Raw genomic sequence first — 25,414 nt, forward strand, 5'->3', positions numbered from 1 at the left:
ATTATGATATGTATTACATTTCAGAATATAGTTTATGCTGTTATCCAATGAAGCATATTATAACTGTGCCCCATTTAAATAAATTGCACAGAATTACATTTGAAATGGTGACTGCCATGGACGGTGTGATAATTAAAATTTCCTAAGTGTGAATTGTTTTTTATTTGATTTAACAATAAGAAAAAAGGCAAAGCTGATGTTTTAGATGGTGATTTTAGTTTATGCTAAGGCCATACATCCAATAGCCTTATAGGGGCCTAACTGGCAAAGTTAGATGTTCCTGTCACTCTGGGCCGTTTAGCGTTTTTATGGTCGAGTCAGCGTGTGCATGCGCTAGGGCATGTGTCTCGCTTGCGAGACTCTGTTGTGTACAGTAAATGGCTTGGAGCTCACCCTGTTGCTTACGATTCACAGGTTTCATGGTCACTGTTGTTTGCTGCTTTCCTCATTGGCCAGTACAGACCCAAACATTACTTTTGTTCCTTGCTGTGGAGCGGGGACCTAGCAAAGATTGATTTGACTTATTTAGTACCTGTCCACTGCCTGCGACGTGATTGAGGTACTACTTCTTCCCCCTCCCACTTCTCCCCGCCCAGCCTGGTGCTTCTTCTCTAGAAGATGCCACTGCAGTTGCGACACCCTTAACATGTGTTCTGTGCTCCGCGCACCAGGCGGGCTGTGCTTTAATTGGGTAATGCAATCCTCTATACAGAAGGGACTTTTACAATATCTTTTGACTTCTGTCCTGACCTTTGGGCTTGCATGATTACCACACAGAAAACAAACAGCGTCATGGACAGACTTCACAGAACTGTGCCTACCTGCTACATCAAGTGTGGGCCCTGACATTTAAATTCACCCTCCCCTCCTAGGCAACTTCTGCATGGCACAGAACACTCTTAAGATTTGAAACCTCTGGTTGTGTAACACATTTATGATGACATCGTATGAAATGTGCTTCTTGTATAAACAAGACCAAGCCGCATGTCCGAAAGGCTACTTATTTCACTGCTCTACACCCAAGGCTGCAGTGTCCTGCTGGACACGTTCTAGTGTTTCACCAGCCACTCGGCTTAGGGCTGGCCTTACACTCACACCCCACACCCATCCAACACAGGCATCACCAGTCAGGTGACACTGACAATAAAAGGGCCAGGCGCACGTACCCAGGGCCAGTTCCTGCAACCATGCTACAGTGTCTGCATCACCTTTATTTCATAACATGAGGGCCTAGGGCCCCCAACACTACAAAGGCGACAGAACGTTCTCGAGGCTTCTGCCTGGAGGAGCAGAAATGTTGCAATAGATTTAAACACATGCCTCAAGGTACAAATACCACTGTAAGCAACCAGTTAACCCTTTAAATGCGGGCGTCGGCCACTGGCTGATGCCCACACTACCTCCCTGGTGCGGGTCACGACCAGTGGCCGACACCAGGGAAGGGGTTAATAAATCCTCGGGTGAGTCGCACCCGAGTATTTTTTTTATTTTTTTTTATCCCCGGGAGACACGGAAGCTTACAGCCGCTTCCTGCTCCGATGGGGAAAACTGCCCCAAACGGCCTTCCCCACGTTCGGGAAGGGCTCGTAAGAAAGGGGAGACTCTCCCCTTTCTTACGAGGCCTTCCTGAAAGTGTTTCCTGGCCCCCGATCGCAGCACAGCTGCGATCGGGGGCCAGGAAACACCACTACACACCGGGGATTTCAGTTGGGGGGGGCATATTTTTTTTAAAAAAGGTAGGTGTCCCTTGGGGGGCGCGATTGCTCTCGATCGCGCCCCCCCAGGGGCTAAATTTTATTTAAAAAAATAAATAAATAAAAAAAAAAATTAAAAAAAATGGACAGGGGGTCGCCCGTGGGCAGGGCAGCCCCCTGTGGGGGCAATATTTTTTTTTTTTTGTTGTAGGGTTTCCCTGGGGGCCATGTTGGCCCCCAAGGAAACCATACAACTACTAAAAAAAATATAGATCTATATATATATATATAGATCTATATAAATAGATATATCTCTGTAGATATATCTATAGATAGATCTATATATATATATATATATATATGTACATATATATATATATAGATTTATCTATATATATATCCATGTAGATAGATATATCTATATAGAGATAGATCTATTGTCTATCACTTTTGTCAATACATGTGTGGTTTCCCTGGGGGCTGCGATCGGTCCCCAGGAAAACCAGACCCACATATAAAAGTGATATTTGCCACCAGTTGTCTTGCAGTTGCAGCTTGCGTCTTCAAAGCAATGCACATACTTCAACTGACACATTTCAACTGTAGCTTTTAGGCAGCAATAAAAAAGTCAAGTAAGTATTGTGATTATGTTTCTGCTACAAAAGGATCAGACTTTTGTCTAGTGGTAGTTTTAGTGCCATAAAGAAGCGCAGAAGGTTTATATGACTACTGCAAAGAGCAAATCTGTATTTTATCTAAATAGCTGAGTAAATTAGTAAAATCAGCCATTACCTGCGCTATAATGCAAATGAAATGTATGTGCGGGTGGGGGGCGGCTATGGAGAGATGAAGGGCACTTTTGCTGGGTGGTAATGAGGGAATCCGAGGAGGAGGGAGTGGGAGCACCAATAATGATTGTTGGACTGGAGGCGCAGGAGGTGCTAAAGACTGTGAGGAATGGTATGTGACTAGGTGTTTTTTGAGTGTCTTGAAAGAACGTGCTGATTGAGGGAAGAAGCGCAGGTAAGGTGGCCTCTACGGTTGCATGTATCTCACACACACCAACGATTTTGTGACTGTCTACGTAGGCTAGTGTTTTAGAGCAACAGTTTAGCCAATAGCAGAGATGGCATCTTGATGGATGACTGCTGCCATCACTCTGGTTATAGAGGACAGCTCTGACATAGGATCAGAGACTGAGACATCAGATACTGAGACAGCATCTGAGGGATAGGACAATGGCGCAGACTCTGGGATTGATTTTTCAGTCGGAGGAGTCCCATTCGATAACTCCTCTTCCAGTAAATTATGAGGGAGGTGATGGTGACAGTCCTGCTGTCCCTTCGCAAGCACAGTTTGTGCAACGGGGTAATAGTGGGTTAGCCCAACCCAGAGAGCAAGTGACTGTGGCAGCAAGCAGAGAGAGAGAGTGCTCTCTTGGGAGCTCCCCAATTTAGTTCAGTCCCAAATTCCACCTCCCAAATCGTATTGTGGAGACATCAAAATTATCTATCACAAAACAAACTGGTTTTGTAAGGCAGGCACCTGTGCTTTTTGGTCCTGGGTTCGGCGGCCATATAGAGAAACATACTAAACCCAAACATTTCTGGAAACTAGACATCCAGGGGAGTCCACCGTGCAAAGCTGAAATGTTGAATAAAAACTCAATTATTCGCGCATTTCTGTCACATAAACTACAGGAATATGCTGGGATCCACAAAATTCCTACCACCCAGTGATTCCTCACCTGTCCTGATAAAAACACTACCCCACTTGAGTGCCTATACCTAGTGCCTGCGTCAGGAATGGATCACCCCAGGGTCAACAGCTGCCTCATGTAAGGACCAACATTGACCGTTGTGTGAACTATTCCTGTCGCTGGCGCTAGGCCTACCCACACAAGTGAGGTACCATTTTTATCAGGAGACTTGAGGGAACGCTGGGAGGAAGGAAATTTGTAGCTCTTCTCAGATTCCAGAACTTTCTGTCACCGAAATGTGAGGAAAAAGTGTTTTTTTGGCCAAATTTTGGGGGTTTGCAAAGGATTCTGTGTAACAGAACCTGGTGAGAGCCACACAAGTCTCCCCATCCTGGATTCCCCTAGGTGTCTAGTTTTCAGAAATGCACAGGTTTGTAGGCTTCCCTAGGTGCCGGCTGAGCTAGAGACCAGAATCTACAGCTATGCTCTTTGCAAAAAACACGTCAGATTGCAATGTAAAAATGTGATGTATCCATGTTGCGTTTCCTGTCGCGAGCATTAGGCCTACCCACGCAAGTGAGGTACCATTTGTATCGGGAGACTTGGGGGAACACAGAATAGCAAAACAAGTGTTATTGCCCCTTGTCTTTCTCTACATTTTTTCCTTCCAAATGTAAGACAGTGTGTAAAAAAGGCGTCTATTTGAGAAATGGCCTGTAATTCACATGCTAGTATGGGCACCCCGGAATTCAGAGATGTGCAAATAACCACTGCTTCTCAACTCCTTATTTTATGCCCATTTTGGAAATACAAAGGTTTTCTTGATACCTATTTTTCACTCTTTATATTTCAGCAAATGAATTGCTGTATACCCGGTATCGAACGAAAACCCATTGCAAGGTGCACATCATTTATTGGCTCTGGGTACCTAGGGATCTTGAAGAACCTACAAGCCCTATATATCTTCGCAACCAGAGGAGGGGAAGGCCCAGCAGCTAAGAGGTTAAAAGAGCATCAATAAATGGTCTCAAGGCATTGATAGTCCTTCCTGTGGCATTTTCCCTTCAGTCAAGCTGAAGAAAGGGATCCTAAATTATGGCATCTATATTAATTGTTCCACTGTTCCATGTACTCGAACATCAGACCGAGCTCTGGATGTATTTCTATTTTTTTAAAGCGCAAGGACTCAGACAGCGTTGACCATGTCGTAACTCTTTTATTTTCTTTACTGTCAGACATGATGCACAGTGGCTAAAAAACATTGACAAAGCTAATAGATCAGTTGTTTTTCTTATTGACCCGAACAGTAAACCCAGGCAGGAAAATCACTGTTGGAAGATCTGCCCATAAGACTCTATGACACAGCGAAGTTAGCAGCCATGTAGCAAATCGGGCGCCCTCAAGGTTTTCTGGAAGTGTGGAAACCAACTTTAGGTTAGATGTGAAAACCATTTTATTTTTAATTGCCCACTTCGGCTCCACTCTAAATTAGACCGCACACCGTCATATTTTAATATCCGTACTTGATTTAGGAATCCCAAAAATAAAGCAGACATTATATCACTATATGGCTTAGTGTGGATATTTGATTTAGCAATAACAGCAATATGTTAGAGTTGGTAATTTGATTGAGTGTTAAGTCTTGATTTTTTCATTTTCTTGTTTGATTTCACAATAAGAAAAATAAGGCATATATAAGGTTGAAAATAGTGCGGAAATATTTGGCCCTGTCCTTTGTAGAGAGCCATCCAGACTCTCCCACACTTTGTTGCCCTCTGAGGGCAAGAGGGCGGGCGTTAGCCCGAGGTGTTAAATAAAGGTAGGGCTGCTGACCCCGGCAATCCTGTGTGTAACCAGCCACGAGTGAGGTGTATTCCATCGGTGGAGCGGGTGAGGGCCCACATTACATCATTATATTTGTACTGTTTTATTTGATTTAGCAAAAACAAAATTTAGGAGCTGATACTTCTTGCTAGTTGTTTCATAATAGACAAATTCGAGATAGTTTGATGTTTCTTTGATTTTACAAAAACAAAAGTGAGCCCTGCACCATGTTAATGTTATTTATTTATATGTACCGTTTACTCTTGATATTTTCAATGTAGTAATTTATTTTGCAATGACAAAAATGAGGCATGCTGTGATGTTATACATCCTTCAAGAACAATTTAACTAATGCGACGCTGAGTTTCATTAGTACAGGATTATACTATAAATTGACATGAAAACGAGCTAAATAGTGAATGGTGCATATTTCATTACTCTAGATGACATTCTGCAGCTAGTTAAAGGTTCTGGATTTACCATAACACGGATGAAGGAAATAACGTTTACTCCTGAGATGGCAAAAGAAATTTATAAGGAACACGAAGAAAAACCCTTTTTTGAAACACTTGTTTCTAGCCTATCTGCGTAAGTACTTTATCAATTAAATATTTCATGCTTTGTGGAGCCTTACAATAAATCCTGTGCTGCACATCCATAAAAACATGTCCTAACAAAACAGCAAAATTACATAAATTATATTTTTATGTGTTTTTTGGCGATACTGAGGCAGAGCCTGACATTAATCCTATTTATTGCTCCTCCTCTGATAAATCGGCTTTCACTACATGTGGGCACTTAAGAAATATAGAAACCAATAATGTCAGTCATCAACGGATTCCAAGGTTACCATTGCAGTGGGCCCATGATGTTCCAGCTCTGTCAACGTCCCCTTCTCCACTGTCTCTAAAATGCAATCGTCTGTTGTGAAAGCTGCAGTTAAGGACCTGTACCAGTAGTTACAGTCTTCTAACATTGTGCCATTCTCAGCTTCCCAGTGATTGCCTTAAATGCTTATATTTACCCTTATGAAAGTATATTAATTCACTGTTCCATCTCATTGTTGTGTTGAAAAAATTACGAATACTACCGCATAAACCTACTGACATTTGAGTTACAATTGCTCACCTATCTCTTGGTGATTCAAAGTGACATAAAGGGCTCAACAATCTAGGAAGTGCAGCCTCCTGAACCAATACCAGTGTTCACATTTCTCTTGTGTGATTCAGTAGCTTCGAAAGAATATTGTTTTTCTTAAAATCCCCACATTTTTTGTGAGGTGAGCTACCCTGTAAGAGGGGTGGGAGTACGGGGGTGCTTGGCTGATCCGCACTTGGGGCCACATGTACGAAACTTTTGTGAGTCGCAAATTGGTCGCAGCACTTTTTGCGACCGTGCAAAATGCGAAATGGTATGTTTAAATGCCATTTCGGCGTCCCAAATAGCGATGCGACCAATTACCGACTCACAAAAATTGTAACTTGAGATTGCGACTCACAATTAAGAAATTGCAATTTGCGAGTCGCAAACCGCATGTACAAGGTAGTCGCTAATTGCCAGAACCAAAGTATAAAAGCAGACCCAGAAGGCATCTGGGTTTCTCAAAATGGCTGCACTCTACGTGATTTCATGGAGGAGGAGAGTCCAGGCTGCCCAGCAGAGGAGGAGGAGGCAGAGGCAGGAGAGGATATACAGAACCAGGCAGACCATATTTCAACAAACTGAGGAGGTAGCTACCAGGGGGTGATTGCTGTTGCTGGTGGGGTGTCCCAAAGTGCCCTGTCACGATTCTTTAGACGGTTCTTAGATACCATACTCGCACACATGTCCAGATCATCTACCTTCCCAGGAATGAGGAGGAAATACACAACACCAAGTTGGACTTCTACAGAATTGCAAATTTCCCCCATGTAATAGGGTGTGTGGATGGGACACATATACCCATTTGCCCACCTGCAAATCTGGAATATATGTTCCGCAATAGGAAATGTACCCACTCACTCAACATCCAGGTGGTATGTGATGCCCATAATGTAATAACTGACATAGTGGCAAAAGTTCCAGGGAGTACACATGATGCATACATATTCAGGCACAGTGGGATACATCAACGCCTAGAACGTGGGGAGTTTGGAGAACAATATTTATTAGGTACTGTGTAGTACACACTGATGTCTTAAATACATGTCACTGCAGAACCACGTGAAGCCATGCTCATATCTGCTGTGTTGTTACACAGGTGACAGTGCATATGCTCTGAGGCCATAGATACTCACCCCATACCTAACACCTGACAATCAGAATGAAAGGCTCAACAACATTGGACATTGGCGAACCAGAACCATCATTGAGAGGACCTTTGGCATGTTGAAGTCACGTTTTCGATGCCTGCACAAAAGTGGAGGGGCACTCCAGTATGGCCCAGAGACTGCATGCAAGATTGTGGCAACATGTACCATCCTACACAACATAGCAACCAGTCGTGGGCTACTTCTCACCCTAGATGACACAGATTCGGAGGATGAGGCGCAAGAGCCACCACAATGACAGCCTGGGGATGGTAGCATTGGATGGAGGGCAGACAGAGACGGGACCACATTGCAACTCACTACTTTGGCAGGTGTGTGGCAACCATTACAGCACTCACAAATGTAAGAGACACATAGCCAAGTTGTGCAAAAACAAAAATTCCCTTTAATGTCAGCAGTGTAATAATTTACATCATGTGCCTCAGGCAAATCCCAGATTACAAAATCACACCCTCCTGCGACTACGGCCACCATGGCCCGATCCTGGTTGTTCCCTTGATGTTTGGCGGGCACTGCTACTCTGCAGGATGCGTGCATCTGAGGCAGAAATGCTGCTCACGCTGGAGATGTCCCCACTATCCTGAGGGGTATCGCCAATGCCCCTTGCTGCCTGGGTGGTCTGTATTAGGTCCACTGCATGACTTATGTGCCCTAGCCCCTTTGCTACATCACCAGCAAAATGCCCAAGTTCCACCTGTAGCATTACAGTGCGCCTTGACTGGCAGGTAGTAGTGGTTGCAAGGCAGCCAATCGACTGACTCAGCCGGTCCAAACGGGCAGCAGTGTTGCGCTCTCTGCGCCTTGCATGGGGCCTATCCGCCACCATTTCCCTGCAGAGGTCATTGATGGCGGTGGTGATGTTTGCCATGTTGGTGTTCATGGTGGTGAAATGTGTGTGAACATTGGCAAAACCATGTGAGAGGGTCTGTTGCAGTCTGTGCAGGTTCCTGTTCATTAACCGCATATGTTTATGTTGCAGGCGGTGACTGCTCAGTAAGGATGCCTGCAGTCCTAGGAATTGTTCCCCTGTGACATCCTCCTCACCTGCTGACTGTGTTTGATGTCACCGTCTCCGCCCGACCCAGCTGACCTATGGGGCCGACTCACACTCATCTGTGGCCCCGGTGTCAGGTTGCCTGTCTCAGTGTCCACATCTGTCTCCTCAGTTGTATTACCTGCATGGTGGACAAGTGGTGTGGTCATGCACTCCCCTGCTGATACACTGGCTGCCTCGTCTGCGGTGATGGTTGCAGATTCATCTCCCTGCACAGTAGGGTCATCAGTGGGTACTTGTGGGAGACCTGTGGGACACAGGGGATACACTGTTAGTGCCTCTCATATGTGTGGTGTATCAAAATAAATATTCCTCAAAAGTGTGACTACTGTACTACATTGCCCATAAGGCATTGTTCTGTAAGTTGCAATATAGGCATGGAACAAATTTTCAGGACGAATGCTTTTGTGTTCTGTGGTTGTGTGCATGGTGCATTGAATGGTGTAAATAAGTAAGATTTGGTACTTACTTTTGGATATTGCTGGTGCAGAACTGTCCAGATCCCCAATTCCAACGACAGCCTCTAGCTCCAGAGTGGTCTCCACCATGCTCTCAATGGCTGTAGGAGGTGGTACTGTGGATGGTCCTCCACCAGTTCAGTGTGCCTCCCTCATCCATTCTCCCACCCTTTCTTTGGTCCTGGACCTGAGGTCGTACCACCTTTTGCGTACCTTGTCAGTGGTGCGATGGCTGAATCCTATCGCATTGATCTTACTCTGAATGTCCTGCCAGAACTTCTTCTTCTTCTGTGTGTCAGGGACATTCATTGCTGCCTTGCCAAACAGGACCTCATGGTGCAGGCAGCATTCCTCAGTCAGGACCTCCAGCTCCTTATCAGAAAACGTCAGTTTCCTCTTCCTCCCTGCAGTGGGTGTCTCCTTGGTCTGAGATGCCATGGCTGCAGTTGCTCCTCTCATCTGGGTGTGCCTCTGCTGTCTGTGCTGGGTAGACTTCCATACTTACTGTTTCTGATGTCATCACTCAGAACCAGGAAGTGTATTTTCTTCTTTTTTTTTTGGCACCCGCTGTGTCGCAATTTGTGAGTCCGGGCCACACCCTTGTGCAATTTGCGATTTTGCAAACTGCGATGCGACTCTGCACCGATTCACTAGAGTTTGGTACATACAGCCCCAGGTCACTGAAGAGGAGTTAATAAGAGGGAAAGTGGAAGATGTACAACTCTCACCACAGTAAATTTTGTTGCAAACATTCCAAACTGAAGTACCTTATGCTATGTCTCCCTCATAAACAAGTTTGATAGATGAAACAAATATATACTTAATGGTGTACAGCAGCCTTTTGAACCTTGCTGCAATCGGATAAAGACTGTGAGTCACACAAAGATGCCCTGCATGCAGTGTGGCAGAATGGCATGAGTATATAGCATCAATCAATACCAATAAAGAGGGACAGGGAGATTCATGGTCCAGTGTACTTACTCCAAATGACTTGTCACACAACAAAAGGTACACTGTTCCAGAAGATCACACAGGGAACCCAAAGATTTAGGAGCAAGATCCCTCACACATCCGTTTGGATGTCATGCTTCATCATCGGGGGATGCTCCTCGTCAGACCGGCGCTGCAATGTCTGATGGGCTCCCTTTGCGGGGGCTCTTCGCCGGAGATCTTTTGTAGAGACTGCCACGGAAGGTTATCTCACATGATTGCCTAGGGGCAGACTCTCAACAAACAGGAGAGAAAGAATATAGATTAAAATTGATTCTAAGTCTCGACAACCAAATGATTTACTCTCAGAAACAGAGAACTTAGACCAAGATTAAAAACAACGTGAAAGTGTTAGTGTGAAGATAATGCTCAACCACTTTATGATTAAGGGTCTGGACTGGGAAATTATCACCTTGCCTCTAGACAGGGGTCAACATGTTTCACGTCCGATGGTCCAAACAGATCCAATGACACTTCATCAGGACCAGCATCAACAAAAACAAAACTTCTCCTGGAGTACTCAAAATATCAATACTATAAGAGGACAGAGAAAAAGGGGGGAGAGAGTACCTCCCTTCACTTACAGTGAACTCTATTGTCCGTCCGGACAACTACAAAAAGGTCGCCCTGTTGACAAAAGGTAAATTAATACAAAGTAGAAAAAAGGTGTATCATGTCTTCAAGCACACCCTGTGTTTATTCAGTCTACACACAATGTGGAGTCCATAATGCAAGGCAAAAAACGGGCTTACCATCCCCAAATTGTGGAATAGGCTCCCTGGGAAGATGAATGCCTAGGACTCCTGCTGCTAGTGTCAACAAATGAAAAGTAAAACATAGAACGGTAAAGAATGCAAGTTACATATATTGTGACAGGGCATGATACATTCAATATTCTACTCATGAGTCAAGCTCCCAAATAAAGAATCGGTCCTTCAACAAAAGTCATTAATACAAGACACTACCTTGTCCCTAAAAAGGGGGAAATGGAACTGATGTAGCAATCAGGAACATGTCTAGCTGTATGGCCAGTCATCATTCATCATTCATTCCCTTTGAAGTCTCTCTGAGCGTTTCAAAAGCCAGATTGCTTGCAATCCGGCTTTTGAAATGCCCACTAGACACCAGGGATTTTTTGGGGGGGAAACTGGCAAAAGGGAGCGACCCCTTGGGCAAGGGTCGCTCCCAATGAGGGGCATTTTTTAGGAAGGCCTTTTCTGGATCATTTTTTTTTTTTTTTAGGTGGGGAGCGACCCCTTAGGCAAGGGTCGCTGCCCTAGGGGGCAAATTATATTTAGGCCATTTTCTGCCCCCCTTGGGGGCAAAATGGCCTATTTTGATGAGGCCAATCTGCCCCCAAGGGGGGCAGAAACCACTAGACACCAGGGAGTTTTTTTTGTTTTTGTGAATTTCACGCAAGGGTCGCTCCCCTGGGCGGGGGGGAATTATTTTAGGCCATTTCTGCCCCCCTGGGGGGTAGATCAGCCTATTTTGATTAGGCCGAACCACTAGGCACCAGGGATTTATTATTTTGGTGCCAATGTCATGCAGGGGGAGCGACCCCGTAGGCAAGGGTCACTCCCGAGGGGGGGGGGGGTTGGGGGCAAATTTATTTTATGCCATTTCTGCCCCCCTGGGGGCAGATAGGCCTATTGTTATTAGGCCGATCTGCCCCCGGGGGGGGCGGAAACCTCTGGGCGTCAGGGCAACATTTTTATTTGTGTTTTTTTTTGTTTGTTTGTTTTTTTTAGAGATGGGGAGCGACCCCGTAGGCAAGGGTCGCTCCCGGGGGGGGGGGGAATTTATTTTAGCCCATTTCTGCCCCCCCTGGGGGCAGATCGGCCTATTGTTATTAGGCCGATCTACCCCCAGTGGGGGCAGAAACCTCTAGGCGCCAGGGCAAATTTTGTTTGTGTGTTTTTTGTTTTTTTTAAAAAAAAATTAGAGATGAGGAGCGACCCGGGGGGAGGGGTTGGGTGGGGGAAATTTATTTTAGGCCATTTCTGCCCCCCCTGGGGCCGGCTGAGCTGGAGGCCAAAATCCACAGGTAGGCATTTTACAAAAAACACCTCTGTTTTCTGTGAAAAAATTTGATGTGTCCACGTTGTGTTTTGGGGCATTTCCTTTTGTGGGCGCTATGCCTACCCACACAAGTGAGGTACCATTTTTATCGAGAGACTTGGGGGAACGCTGGGTGGAAGGAAATATGTGGCTCCTGCTGTCAGATTCCAGAACTTTCTGTCACCGAAATGAGAGGAAAAAGTGTTTTTTTGGCCAAATTTTGATGTTTGCAAAGGATTCTGGGTAACAGAACCTGGTCAGAGCCCCACAAGTCACCCCATCTTGGATTCCCCTGGGTTTCTAGTTTTCAAAAATGCGCTGGTTTGCTATGTTTTCCCAGGTGCCGGCTGAGCTAGAGGCCAAAATCCACAGGTAGGCACTGTTTTCTATGAAAAAATGTGATGTGTCCACGTTGTGTTTTGGGCAATTTCCTTTCGTGGGCGGTAGGCCTACCCACACAAGTGAGGTACCATTTTTATCGGGAGACTTGGCGGAACGCTGGGTGGAAGGAAATTTGTGGCTCCTCTCAGATTCCACAACATTCTGTCACCGAAATGAGTGGAAAACGTGTTTTTTTAGCCAAATTTTGAGGTTTGCAAAGGATTCTGGGTAACAGAACCTGGTCGGAGCCCCACAAGTCCCCCCATCTTAGATTCCCCTAGGTCTCTAGTTTTCACAAATGCACAGGTTTGGTAGGTTTCCCTTGGTGCCGCCTGAGCTAGAGGCCAAAATCTACAGGTAGGCACTTTGCAAAAAACACCTCTGTTTTCTTTCAAAAAATTTGATGTGTCCACGTGCGCTTTGGGGCATTTCCTGTCGCGGGCGTTAGGACTACCCACACAAGTGAGGTATCATTTTTATCGGGAGACTTGGCGGAACGCTGGGTGGAAGGAAATTTGTGGCTCCTCTCAGATTCCACAACATTCTGTCACCGAAATGAGTGGAAAACGTGTTTTTTTAGCCAAATTTTGAGGTTTGCAAAGGATTCTGGGTAACAGAACCTGGTCGGAGCCCCACAAGTCACCCCATCTTAGATTCCCCTAGGTCTCTAGTTTTCAAAAATGCACAGGTTTGGTAGGTTTCCCTTGGTGCCGCCTGAGCTAGAGGCCAAAATCTACAGGTAGGCACTTTGCAAAAAACACCTCTGTTTTCTTTCAAAAAATTTGATGTGTCCACGTGCGCTTTGGGGCATTTCCTGTCGCGGGCGCTAGGACTACCCACACAAGTGAGGTATCATTTTTATCGGGAGACTTGGGGGAACGCTGGGTGGAAGGAAATTTGTGGCTCCTCCCTGATTCCAGAACTTTCTGTCACCGAAATGTGAGGAAAATGTGTTTTTTTGGCCAAATTTTGAGGTTTGCAAAGGATTCTGGGTAACAGAACCTGGTCAGAGCCCCACAAGTCACCCCATCTTGGATTCCCCTAGGTCTCTAGTTTTCAAAAATGCACAGGTTTAGTAGGTTTCCCTAGGTGCCGCCTGAGCTAGAGGCCAAAATCTACAGGTAGGCACTTTGCAAAAAACACCTCTGTTTTCTTTAAAAAGATGTGATGTGTCCACGTTGCGCTTTGGGGCATTTCCTGTCGCAGGCGATAGGACTACCCACACAAGTGAGGTATCATTTTTATCGGGAGACTTGGGGGAACGCTGGGTGGAAGGAAATTTGTGGCTCCTCCCTGATTCCAGAACTTTCTGTCACCAAAATGTGAGGAAAATGTGTTTTTTTAGCCACATTTTGAGGTTTGCAAAGGATTCTGGGTAACAGAACCTGGTCAGAGCCCCACAAGTCACCCCATCTTGGATTCCCCTAGGTCTCTAGGTTTAAAAAATGCACAGGTTTGGTAGGTTTCCCTAGGTGCCGGCTGAGCTAGAGGCCAAAATCTACAGGTAGGCACTTTGCAAAAAACACCTCTGTTTTCTTTAAAAAAATGTGATGTGTCCACGTTGCGTTTTGGGGTGTTTCCTGTCGCGGGCGCTAGGCCTACCCACACAAGTGAGGTATAATTTTTATCGGGAGACTTGGGGAAATGCTGGGTGGAAGGAAATTTGTGGCTCCTCTCTGATTCCAGAACTTTCTGTCACCAAAATGTGAGGAAAATGTGTTTTTTTAGCCAAATTTTGAGGTTTGCAAAGGATTCTGGGTAACAGAACCTGGTCAGAGCCCCACAAGTCACCCCATCTTGGATTCCCCTAGGTCTCTAGTTTTGAAAAATGCACAGGTTTGGTAGGTTTCCCTAGGTGCCGTCTGAGCTAGAGACCAAAATCTACAGGTAGGCACTTTGCAAAAAACACCTCTGTTTTCTTTCAAAAAATGTGATGTGTCCACATTGCGTTTTGGGGTGTTTCCTGTCGCGGGCGCTAGGCCTACCCACACAAGTGAGGTATCATTTTTATCGGGAGACTTGGGGGAACATAGATTAGCAAAACAAGTGTTATTGCCTCTTGTCTTTCTCTACATTTTTTCCTTCCAAATATAAGAGAGTGTGTAAAAAAGACATCTATTTGAGAAATGCCCTGTAATTCACATGCTAGTATGGTCACCCCGGAATTCAGAGATGTGCAAATAACCACTGCGCCTCAACACCTTATCTTGTGCCCATATTGGAAATACAAAGGTTTACTTGATAGCTATTTTTCACTCTTTATATTTCAGCAAATGAATTGCTGTATACCCGGTATAGAATGAAAACGCACTGCAGGGTGCAGCTCATTTATTGGCTCTGGGTACCTAGGGTTCTTGATGAACCTACAAGCCCTATATATCCCCGCAACCAGAGGAGTCCAGCAGATGTAACGGTATATTGCTTTTGAAAATCTGACATTGCAGGAAAAAGTTACAGAGTAAAACATAGAGAAAAATTGATGTTTTTTTCATCTCAATTTCAATATTATTCTTTTTCAGTTGTTATTTTCTGTAGGAAACCCTTGTAGGATCTACACAAATGACCCCTTGCTGAATTCAGAATTTCGTCTACTTTTCAGAAATGTTTAGGTTTCTGGGATCCAGCATTGGTTTCATGCCCATTTATGTCACTGTCTGGAAGGAGGCTGAAAGCATAAAAAAATTGTAAAAATGGGGTATGTCCGAGTAAAATGCCAAATTTGTGTTGAAAAATTGGTTTTTTGATTCAAGTCTGCCTGTTCCTGAAAGGTGGTAAGCGTGTGATTTTAGCACCACAAACCCTTTGTTGATGCCATTTTCAGGGGAAAAACCACAAGCCTTCTTCTGCAGCCACATTTTCCCATTCTTTTGAAAAAAAAAAAACATTTCACTGTATTTTGGCTAATTTCTTGGCCTCCTTCAGGGGAACCCACAAAGTCTGGGCACCTCTAGAATCCCTAGGATGTTGGGAAAAAAAGGACGCAAATTTGGCTGGCTAGCTTATGTGGACAAAAAGTTATGAGGGCCTAAGCGCAAACTGCCCCAAATAGCCAAAAAAAGGCCTGGCACAGGAGGGGGAAAAGGCCTGGCAGCGAAGGGGTTAAAGACATGATACACCTTTTTCCTCCTTTGTATTAATTTACCTTTTGTCAACAGGGCGACCTTTTTGTAGTTGACCGGACGGATAATAGACTTCACTGTAAGTAATGGGAGGTACTCTCTCCCCCCTTTTTCTCTGTCCTCTTATAGTATTGATATTTTGAGTACTTCAGGAGAAGTTTTGGTTTTGTTGATGCTGGTCCTGATGAAGCGTCATTGGATCCGCTTGGACCATCGGACGCGAAACATGTTGACCCCCGTCTAGAGGCAAGGTGATAATTTCCCAGTCCAGACCCTTTATCAGAAAGTGGTTGAGCATTATCCTCACACTAACACTTTCACGTTGTTTTTAATCTTGGTCTAAGTTCTCTGTTTCTGAGAGTAAATCATTTGGTTGTCGAGACTTAGAATCAATTTTAATCTATATTCTTTCTCTCCTGTTTGTTGAGAGTCTGCCCCTAGGCAATCAAGTGAGATAACCTTCCGTGGCAGTCTCTACAAAAGATCTCCGGCAAAGAGCCCCCGCAAGGGGAGCCCGTCAGACATTGCAGCGCTGGTCTGACGAGGAGCATCCCCCGATGATATAGCATCAATCACCTCCCCATCCACTTCACCACTGGCCATCTTGCCACTGGATAACACAGAGGTTTCCATTTCCTGATTGAAAAGCCATCAAAGCAATTTGAACCCCTGGCCCTCAATAAGGACATAGACTGTGTTCTCTACGATTTTGAGGTTCCAGCAGTTAAAGTCCTAAACACCATTCCTATTGCAGACCCATATTAAATAAGATATTAAGGCAGACACTGGTGACAGTGGCCTCAGCTGTGCCATGCCCAGACCAGAAATATAAAGCTCCAGAGCACCCACCACCGTGCTTCATAGGGCATCAATGAGCAGATTCAGTATTGATGCAAGTGGCATAGAGAAGATCTTGAAATCCTATTTCTCCTTGCATTGCTGCCCTTAATAGGAAAGGAAGGTGACAACAACACAGGGAATTATATGTCAGCTATGGCTGCAGCTTTAATCAGAGCAATTAACTCTCTAGATGTACTGGTCAGATATGATTGGCAGATGTGGTCAGCAATCTGTAAGAAATGGGTTTATTATTTGGGGTCGGTACCTACTCACCTGAATAACTGCAAACCTTATCAGGGTGAACCCTCAAAGTCACTAAATTAACCTGAGCTCAATCCCCTGGTAGCCTGGTACCTACGGCACAGAACAGGTGTAACTCAGGTCAGTATGTGAAGTATGTATGCAGAACCAAAACAGTAACAAAGTCAAAATGCAAAACTATAAAATCCCAAACCAAATTAGGAAAATAGAGAAAAGACTTATTAAACAAAATGACTACAAAATTACAAAATATAAAAAGGGATATTGGAGATAGGATTTTTTTAAAGTTTCAAGCAGAAATAATGCCAAAAAGTGCAAGCAGCCAAAGATAATCAATGGTTGCAGTAAACTGAGAAGTATGCACAATTTGAGAGTGACCACGAAGTAGCGCAGGTTCGTCTTTATCAAAGATTTGACCTTCTGGCTTAGGCCCTCATTTCAAGTTTGGCAGATGGGCCGCCATGTTGGCGGTCTTGAAAAGACTGCCATACCAGCAGTCTTTCAGATTGCCATAATACAAGTTATACAGGCAAGATCGCCAACTGCCAAGCACAATTGGTAGACTGCCAGTGGAGCAGAGGCCTTGAAATAGGTGGTCCGACCTCCAGCGCTGACAGCACCGCAGCCAACCAAGGAGCATATTACAAGCACATAGTTGCCTTGGTAGACCCTTCATGGTGCTCAGGCAATGGCAGTCCGAACCGTGGCAGTACGCAGTCAGCACAGCAACAGACACATTGGAGGAATCTGAAAAACAACACAGCTGACCCACGTTGCCACAGTGGAAACACCTGCAAAGGAAACTATAAAAACACACCTCTTCACAGACCACAATCCTTGCATTTCCAACACATAACACAGAAGCCAGAACACCTTATTTCCTATACATTTTGTAGATTAAGCACCCTTTTTTCACCATCCCATTGAACACCCAGCACACACTTTTGTCCATTCACACCCTTTCGCACTTCCCCTGTTTAGTGTCACTGTCACCCATTTGTTTTTTTCCCACCATGTCACAATCGGAAAAACCCAATTTTTCAGAAGATGAGTTCATAGTCATGGTGGATGAAATAGTAAGAGTAGAGCTACAATTGTTCCAAGCACAAGTCCAGCACACTCCTCTCAGTAGGAGAATTGAAATGTGGCACAGGATAGTCAATGAAGTGAATGCTGTAGGCACCACCCTGGGCTCAAAAGAGGACATCAGGAAGAGTTGGTACGACCTCAGGGGCAAGGTGCATTCCCTGGTCTCCAGGCACCAGCTGCAGGCCAAGAAGACTGGTGGTGGCCCTCTTAGTGCCCCATTACATTTCTTTCCAGGGGAGGGGAACATCTTAGTCATCCTGCATACTGAGGGCTTGACTGCGATACCTGGGGGACTGGAGTCTGGTAAGTCACAACACAAACATATGTCACAAGAATTCCATGTTATGCATGCTCACCTTTTGTCTCTGTCTTGTTCATGTATCCCACCACCATCGAATACCCAGATTATCTGAGTGTAAACAAGATCATTCTGTATTGTTGGACCCAACAGCACAGCCACCAAGGCCCATCACATGCCATAAGTCGAAATGGGGCCTGTAAGTCTTCAGTATCTAATAATAATAACAGGACTCATGGCATGTCTAAACAGGTAAATATACACTCAAAACGAAAAGCAGTCTGCATACAGATATGCAATACACAATCTTTGTATACTGTGTGTAGTACAGAGAGTTACTTGACTGCAACACCCAGGAGGCACTGTTTCTATTACTCCAAACACCAGACCAGTGTTCACTTGTCCAAAGACCCCTGTTAGGCAACTCACAAATTAACTTCACTCACCTGGGAGGATACTATTTGTCAAGTGTGTGAAGTAGAGGGAATAATCTGACTGCAACTCCAAGGAGGCACTGTTTCAACAATTCCAAACACCAGCCCAGTATTTACCTGTGCACATACCCGTTTGGTAAATCTTAATTTAAATTTACTCACCTGGGAGGATACCACTTGTCAAGTATGGGAAGTAGAGGGAGTGACCTGACTTCCAAGGTCAGGAAGGCCTGTGTCTGTAAATCTAACAACCAGCCCAGTGTACACTTGCCCATATACCCCTGTTTGTTAACTCTCAATTGAAGTGTACTCACCTGGGAGGATAACATTTGTATAGTGTGTACTAGGGAGAGTGTAAAGAAAAAAGAAGGGGGACCGGGAGATTACTTGGTCCAGTGTACAATCTCCCAACAATAGTACGAAAAACCAAAAGTACAATGTTCCATTAAGAGAAAAGAGAAGAAAACTAGGGAGACCTGAATCATCAGGAGTGAGTGCCCTCAAGCATCACAATGGATGACTGGCATCATCATCGGGTAATGCTCCTCGCCAGGCCGGCAGTGCAACGCCTGACGGGCTCCCCACATAGGGGGGGCACTAAGCCGTATTGTACCGATGGTAACTAAAGAGGTCGCACCATCTAAACGGACATGCCTGCACTCGAGCACCCGTATAAAAGGAGAGAACAAAGAAAATTAAGGATAAAATTGGTTAAACATCACTGCATGTATCATCATTTTAATCAATAGTCAGGGATGAAACCAAGATTAAAAACACAGGAAAGTAATAAAATGAGTGTCAATGCTCAATTACTTTCAAAGAGCAGTAAGATCGGAGGTCTGACTATTTACAAACTTTCCTCAGCCAGGGTCAACATGTTTCGCGTTGTGTGGTCCCTACGGATCCAATGACTCTTCATCAGGACCAGAATAATCAATATGTGAGCTCCTCTCCAAATAAACAACAGCGAATTATATGGAAATCAAGTCAATAATTAATATAGGCCGGTCACTTACATTGAAGTACACTAGGCTAGGTCACAGTCAGGTCGCCCTAGAAAACATAAAGTGAGAACAAACACCAAAACATACCCAACAAGTGGTCATCGGTGTAATGGTGCAAACATTGTGCAAATAGATCGCAAAAAAAGAAGGTAAGATGACAAAAAGTGGGCTTACCACCCCCAAGTCGGGAACAGGCTCCTTGGTAAGCACGTCCCAAGGACTCGGCTAACAGCTAAACATGGTGAACATAAGTAGTCAATCAAAGTAGGTTAGAGTTTGTTTGTCATGAAAGAATGCAGGGACAACTTAATTCCTCATTCAGTAATGTGTATAATTGTAAAATTACCCAGAAAATTCTCGTAACTCAATGTATGTTAATAGATACAATAAAACGAATGGACAATAGTCCAGTGACTCAACAGTTAACACCTTGTGCACATGGGTAAAAATCAAAACCAGTAAGGTGAAAATTATCACAATAAGTCTAGCTATCATCAATATTGTACATAATGTTCATGAAGAACTTCGACTAAATCAGTCACCGAACCGATGTCCGGATTACCACGCTTCAAGATGTGCCCGTAATGGTTAACCTGGTCGACAGTAGATAGTTAAGTATGTTATGAGAAGTCCATAGTACTTACTTATGTAGCGCTGGTCCAAAGTAGTGGACCTACCCTCCGGGGCGTGCACCCACAACCAAACGCGGTGAAACGCCACCGGAGTTCATAAGCATTCGAGGACCCGGAAGTCGGCAACCACCTCACGTCCGAGAGCGTCTCGGAGCGAGTAACAGAAACAAACAAAGGACTCCGGTTCGTATTGGAGTTACAAAAATTAATAGAAATTGAAGACGGACTAAGGCCTTGGTCGTCCTCAATAAGAAACTGATCAATACAACTAGTAGTCAGAAAATCGTCATTTTTACGAACAGGGGTGATCGTTCAGATGATAATGAACAATTTTAACTTATAGCTAGTAGAAACTAGTTGGTGCTCTCAACTGTGAGCAGAAAAAGTAGAGCTTAAAGAGATATATAAACCTGGCAAAGATCGGTGTGAAATTACAGAATGGGAAAATATTCCACGTCCCAATTAAGTAAAGGTGTACAAAGTCAAAGCCTCACGATTAATATCCCGGGGGCAGTTTAGTATGGAAACCCAATAGATACTAAAAACCACCAAACTTTTAAATTCAGTCACTTCATTAGTGGGGAGTCAAGAAGTGAGTGAAGTGTTCAGGACAACGAGGTCCAGGGAATGTCATCATTGAGACCCCGTATGTTGGTGCCCAATTTAAACACCCATCTCTGTTCTGTCCTGAAAAGATGTCCTGAGTCATTAGGTCGAATCCTAGGTGTTTCTAGAACCACCCACCATAGATCATCAGGAGAATGTTTTGCCGCCAAGAAATGGGTACTGAGCTTCGTAGTAATCCTGTTACACCGGATGTTGCTACGATGTTCGTTAATGCGGTTCTTAACTGGTCTCGACGTCATGCCAATATAACGCAGATCACAAGGGCAAGTGATCATGTAGACACAGTTCCTTGTATTACAGTTGGTATGTTTATTTAGGTGCCATGTGCCTATCGGGTCCAGATATACAGTAGATAAGTGTTTGGTCAGGGTACATACACTACAATTGCCACATGGATGGTGACCTACAACAGGGGGAAGTCCCCATAATGTCTTTTGGGTGTGGATATCAGGTAGTGGTCGCGGACGGGTATGGATTACCATATCCTTAATATTAGCTGAACGTTTGAAAGCAAACAAAGGTCGAGCAATCTCATACCCTCCGCTAGTCAAAATGGACCATCTTTTATTAATCAGTTTTTTAATGGAATTCGATAGAGGAGTAAAAGTGGATACGCAACTAATTCTAGACTGAGGTGTCTTGTCAAAGTTTGTAAGTAAGGCTTCTCTGTTATTGTTCCTTGACCTTTTCCGTGCTTGATTTACAATTCGAGGAGGATAGTGGCGTTCTAAAAGCTTCTCTTGAAGACCATCTGCCTGATGATCGAATTCATAAGAGGAGCTACAATTTCGTCTGAGTCGTAGAAATTGGCCAACAGGTAAATTATCCCGTAATGATTTCGGATGATGGCTTTCATACTGTAACAAGGAGTTACGATCAGTAGGTTTGTGGTAAACGGAAGTGGTTAGTTTACCATTATGAATGGTAATCATTAAATCAAGAAAAGGTAAATGAGTGGCAGATACCGTGGTCGTAAACCTCAAGAAAGGATCAAGAGTATTGATCCAGGTCGTGAATTGGTCCGCAAGTTGCAGAGGACCATTCCATATGATGAGAATATCATCGATGTAGGGCCCTTGATGACTCTTGAAGAGCCGACTCTATGACTTGTAAAGTGGCCTCTTGTGGAATGTTGGTGTATAGTGCTTCAACATCCATAGTGATTATGCCTTGTACAGTGCCAGAGATGTTGATCGATTCAATCAGATTAAGGACATCTTTGGTGCCCTCTCCACTCCTGTAACTTTTATTATGCACCTTGCTAGACTGGCTCTGACTGAAAACTTTTTTCAATTTGAGGACCAGTTTTACCATCAAATTCGGGGAACATCAATGGGCAGTACTTTTGCTCCAAGCTTGGCTTGTTTATACATGTATGATTTTGAAAAGAAATTCATTTTATCACTTTTGAATCCTTTCATGAAACATGTAACATTATGGCATCGCTACATCGATGATATTCTCATCATATGGAATCGTCTCCTGCAACTTGCGGACCAATTCACGACCTAGATCAATACTCTTGATCCTTTCTTGAGGTTTACGACCACGGTATCTACCACTCATTTACCTTTTCTTGATTTAATGATTACCATTCATAACGGTAAACTAACCACTTCCGTTTACCACAAACCTACTGATCGTAACTCCTTGTTACAGTATGAAAGCCATCATCCGAAATCATTACGGGATAATTTACCTGTTGGCCAATTTCTACGACTCAGACAAAATTGTAGCTCCTCTTATAAATTCGATCATCAGGCAGATGGTCTTCAAGAGAAGCTTTTGGAACGCCACTATCCTCCTCGAATTGTAAATCAAGCACGGAAAAGGGCAAGGAACAATAACAGAGAAGCCTTACTTACAACCTTTGACAAGACACCTCAGTCTAGAATTACTTGCGTATCCACTTTTACTCCTCTATCGAATTCCATTAAAAAACTGATTAATAAAAGATGGTCCATTTTGACTAGCGGAGGGTATGAGATTGCTCGACCTTTGTTTGCTTTCAAACGTTCAGCTAATATTAAGGATATGGTAATCCATACCCGTCCGCGACTACTACCTGATATCCACACCCAAAAGACATTATGGGGACTTCCCCCTGTTGTAGGTCACCATCCATGTGGCAATTGTAGTGTATGTACCCTGACCACACACTTATCTACTGTATATCTGGACCCGATAGGCACATGGCACCTAAATAAACATACCAACTGTAATACAAGGAACTGTGTCTACATGATCACTTGCCCTTGTGATCTGCGTTATATTGGCATGACGTCGAGACCAGTTAAGAACCGTATTAACGAACATCGTAGCAACATCCGGTGTAACAGGATTACTACGAAGCTCAGTACCCATTTCTTGGCGGCAAAACATTCTCCTGATGATCTATGGTGGGTGGTTCTAGAAGCACCTAAGATTCGACCTAATGACTCAGGACATCTTTTCAGGACAGAACAGAGATGGGTGTTTAAATTGGGCACCAACATACGGGGTCTCAATGATGACATTCCCTGGACCTCGTTATCCTGAACACTTCACTCACTTCTTGACTCCCCACTAATGAAGTGACTGAATTTAAAAATTTGGTGGTTTTTAGTATCTATTGGGTTTCCATACTAAACTGCCCCCCGGGATATTAATCGTGAGGTTTTGACTTTGTACACCTTTACTTAATTGGGACATGGAATATTTTCCCATTCTGTAATTTCACACCGATCTTTGCCAGGTTTATATATCTCTTTAAGCTCTACTTTTTCTGCTCACAGTTGAGAGCAACAACTAGTTTCTACTAGCTATAAGTTAAAATTGTTCATTATCATCTGAACGATCACCCCTGTTCGTAAAAATGACGATTTTCTGACTACTAATTGTATTTATCAGTTTCTTATTGAGGACGACCAAGGCCTTAGTCCGTCTTCAATTTCTATTATTTTTTGTAACTCCAATACGAACCGGAGTCCTTTGTTTGTTTCTGTTACTCGCTCCGAGACGCTCTCGGACGTGAGGTGGTTGCCGACTTCCGGGTCCTCGAATGCTTATGAACTCCGGTGACGTTTCACCGCGTTTGGTTGCGGGTGCACGCCCCGGAGGGTATGTCCACTACTTTGGACCAGCGCTACATAAGTAAGTACTATGGACTTCTCATAACATACTTAACTATCTACTGTCAACCAGGTTAACCATTACGGGCACATCTTGAAGCGTGGTAACCCGGACATCGGTTCGGTGACTGATTTAGTCGAAGTTCTTCATGAACATTATGTACAATATTGATGATAGCAAGACTTATTGTGATAATTATCACCTTACTGGTTTTGATTTTTACCCATGTGCACAAGGTGTTAACTGTTGAGTCACTGGACTATTGTCCATTCGTTTTGTTGTATCTATTAACATACATTGAGTTACGAGAATTTTCTGGGTAATTTTACAATTATACACATTACTGAATGAGGAATTAAGTTGTCCCTGCATTCTTTCATGACAAACAAACTCTAACCTACTTTGATTGACTACTTATGTTCACCATGTTTAGCTGTTAGCCGAGTCCTTGGGACGTGCTTACCAAGGAGCCTGTTCCCGACTTGGGGGTGGTAAGCCCACTTTTTGTCATCTTACCTTCTTTTTTTGCGATCTATTTGCACAATGTTTGCACCATTACACCGATGACCACTTGTTGGGTATGTTTTGGTGTTTGTTCTCACTTTATGTTTTCTAGGGCGACCTGACTGTGACCTATCCTAGTGTACTTCAATGTAAGTGACAGGCCTATATTAATTATTGACTTGATTTCCATATCATTCGCTGTTGTTTATTTGGAGAGGAGCTCACATATTGATTATTCTGGTCCTGATGAAGCGTCATTGGATCCGTAGGGACCACATGACGCGAAACATGTTGACCCTGGCTAAGGAAGGTTTGTAAATAGTCAGACCTCCGATCTTACTGCTCTTTGAAAGTAATTGAGCATTGACACTCATTTTATTACTTTCCTGTGTTTTTAATCTTGGTTTCATCCCTGACTATTGATTAAAATGATGATATATGCAGTGATGTTTAACCAATTTTATCCTTAATTTTCTTTGTTCTCTCCTTTTATACGGGTGCTTGAGTGCAGGCATGTCCGTTTAGATAGTGCGACCTCTTTAGTTACCATCGGTACAATACAGCTTAGTGCCCCCCCTATGTGGGGAGCCCGTCAGGCGTTGCACTGCCGGCCTGGCGAGGAGCATTACCCGATGATGATGCCAGTCATCCATTGTGATGCTTGAGGGCACTCGCTCCTGATGATTCAGGTCTCCCTAGTTTTCTTCTCTTTTCTCTTAATGGAACAGTGTACTTTTGGTTTTTCGTACTATTGTTGGGAGAATGTACACTGGACCAAGTAATCTCCCGGTCCCCCTTCTTTTTTCTTTATATGCATGAACAGCAGTTTGCTGTGGGACCATTTAAGTATTTCTGAGAATTTAGGCAATCCTGTTGATAACCTTCACAATGGAAGATTTCCAGGGCCTAAGCTACGATGATGACATGGTATCAGCTATTCTACAGACACCCTCTATCCTTGATAACGAGGGGTCTGCTGCCACAAGTAGTCTAAAATCTGAATGGGATAAATTATCCACCTCGAA

General features: G+C 44.0%; 1 protein-coding gene across 1 annotated transcript in view; it reads left to right on the plus strand.

Moving 5' to 3' along the window:
- The window catches only part of NME8 (NME/NM23 family member 8), a 165,528-nt gene extending 141,472 nt beyond the window's left edge, over positions 1–24,056 (plus strand). Inside the window, exons 8-10 of the mRNA XM_069208147.1 lie at positions 5,661–5,805; positions 22,748–22,811; positions 23,958–24,056. Coding sequence (XP_069064248.1) covers positions 5,661–5,805; positions 22,748–22,811; positions 23,958–24,056 — 308 coding nt within the window. The remainder of the gene's footprint in view (positions 1–5,660; positions 5,806–22,747; positions 22,812–23,957) is intronic.
- The last annotated feature ends 1,358 nt before the right edge of the window (positions 24,057–25,414 follow it).

Source organism: Pleurodeles waltl, chromosome 2_1 (assembly GCF_031143425.1).
Source record: "Pleurodeles waltl isolate 20211129_DDA chromosome 2_1, aPleWal1.hap1.20221129, whole genome shotgun sequence".
NCBI lineage: Eukaryota > Metazoa > Chordata > Amphibia > Caudata > Salamandridae > Pleurodeles > Pleurodeles waltl.